Genomic DNA, 1354 nt, shown 5'->3' on the forward strand with positions numbered 1-1354 from the left:
GTGTTTAGTTGATTTGTTCTTATGTTTATGCATGAGTTGGATCTTTGTAATGTGTGCTGGAACTTCGTGGGCATGTCCGCAAGTTTCATATTTAAGAATATTAAAGTTTGGGTCAATAAATAAATAGTTGGGTTCGTTACATCTCGCTCCTTCGGAATCTGTTTTTCGGAGCAGTCTGCCTTTATCTTAATGCCAAATAAAATATACCCGACCAAAAATTATGAAATTGTTGTGGGAATAACTAGACTTAATTACCTTTCCAATGCCTCTGGAATCACCCCCATATCTGATCTGGTTCGTGAGATATCTCTGTTTCGAGTTAAAGTTAATGCACAGTCTGGAATCTGGGAACAGTTTCGGTTGTATCCTGTTTTTGAGTAATCTTACCACAGAATCTGGGAAAGTGGTCTGAATAAAAGTTGTAGAAAAATTCGTAAGCTTTCCAACCATATAAAGTACACTCTATTTGGATTTCGGGAACTCGAGATATGACTGTTTTACAGAGCTGCTGTTGTTGAGACTCGTCTAGAAAATTTTCAGAATGTATTCTAACTTGGGGATTTCTGAATTTTGAATATTTGATAAGCAGATGTCTGGAAGAGGAAGAGGCCGAGGTCGTGGAAGTGTTCCCCCACATCCACCACCACCACCACCGACTATTGAACAACTCTTGGCAATCCAGACGCAGCTCATGCAAACGTTGGTGCAGAATCAGCAAAATAAACAGGGTGGTGGAGCCCCACGTGATAAGTGTGGTGAATTCTTGAAGGGCCGTCCCCCGGTGTTCTCTCGTGCCACTGACCCACTGGAAGCAGATAATTGGCTTCGTGCAATAGAGAGGCAGCTCAACATAGCTCAATGTGATAATCAGCAGAAGATGTTGTACGCTTCAGGACAACTTCAGGGAGAAGCTCAGGACTGGTGGGAGTCATTCGAGTATGGACGTCCTGCCAACGCTCCTCCTGTTACCTGGCAGGAGTTCAAAGAGAATTTCAGATCTTATCACATACCAGAGGGACTGATAGAGCTCAAGCAAGAGGAATTTAGAGCTTTGAAGCAGGGATCCATGTCTATCGCTGAGTACCGTGACAAGTTTGCTCAGTTGTCATGTTATGCTCCTAATGAAGTGGCTGATGATGCTGATAAGCAACACCGCTTTCTCAAAGGTCTGTATGATGGTCTGCAGCTCCAGCTTATGTCAAACACATACCCCAACTTTCAGACGCTGGTGAATCGCGCTATAGTTATTGACAACAAGCGCAAGGAGATGGAGGCCAAGAAGAGGAGGCTTCAAGGACAAGCCTCTGGGAGCAATACTCGTCCACGTGCCAATTCTCAACAAGGCTTCCAGTAG

The 1354-nt window shown here is 43.9% G+C and overlaps 1 protein-coding gene across 1 annotated transcript; it reads left to right on the forward strand.

Annotated features, from left to right (window-relative positions):
• The first annotated feature begins 691 nt into the window (after positions 1-691).
• On the forward strand, positions 692-1354 carry LOC136479528 (uncharacterized). Its single transcript, XM_066477369.1, has one exon. It carries the CDS (start codon positions 692-694, stop codon positions 1352-1354), a length of 663 nt encoding a protein of 220 aa, XP_066333466.1.

This window comes from Miscanthus floridulus, chromosome 9 (assembly GCF_019320115.1).
Source record: "Miscanthus floridulus cultivar M001 chromosome 9, ASM1932011v1, whole genome shotgun sequence".
Classification (NCBI taxonomy): domain Eukaryota; kingdom Viridiplantae; phylum Streptophyta; class Magnoliopsida; order Poales; family Poaceae; genus Miscanthus; species Miscanthus floridulus.

Coding starts and splice junctions, on each gene's coding strand:
- LOC136479528 (XM_066477369.1), top strand. CDS start 692: ATGCAAACGTTGGTGCAGAATCAGCAAAATAAACAGGGTGGTGGAGCC.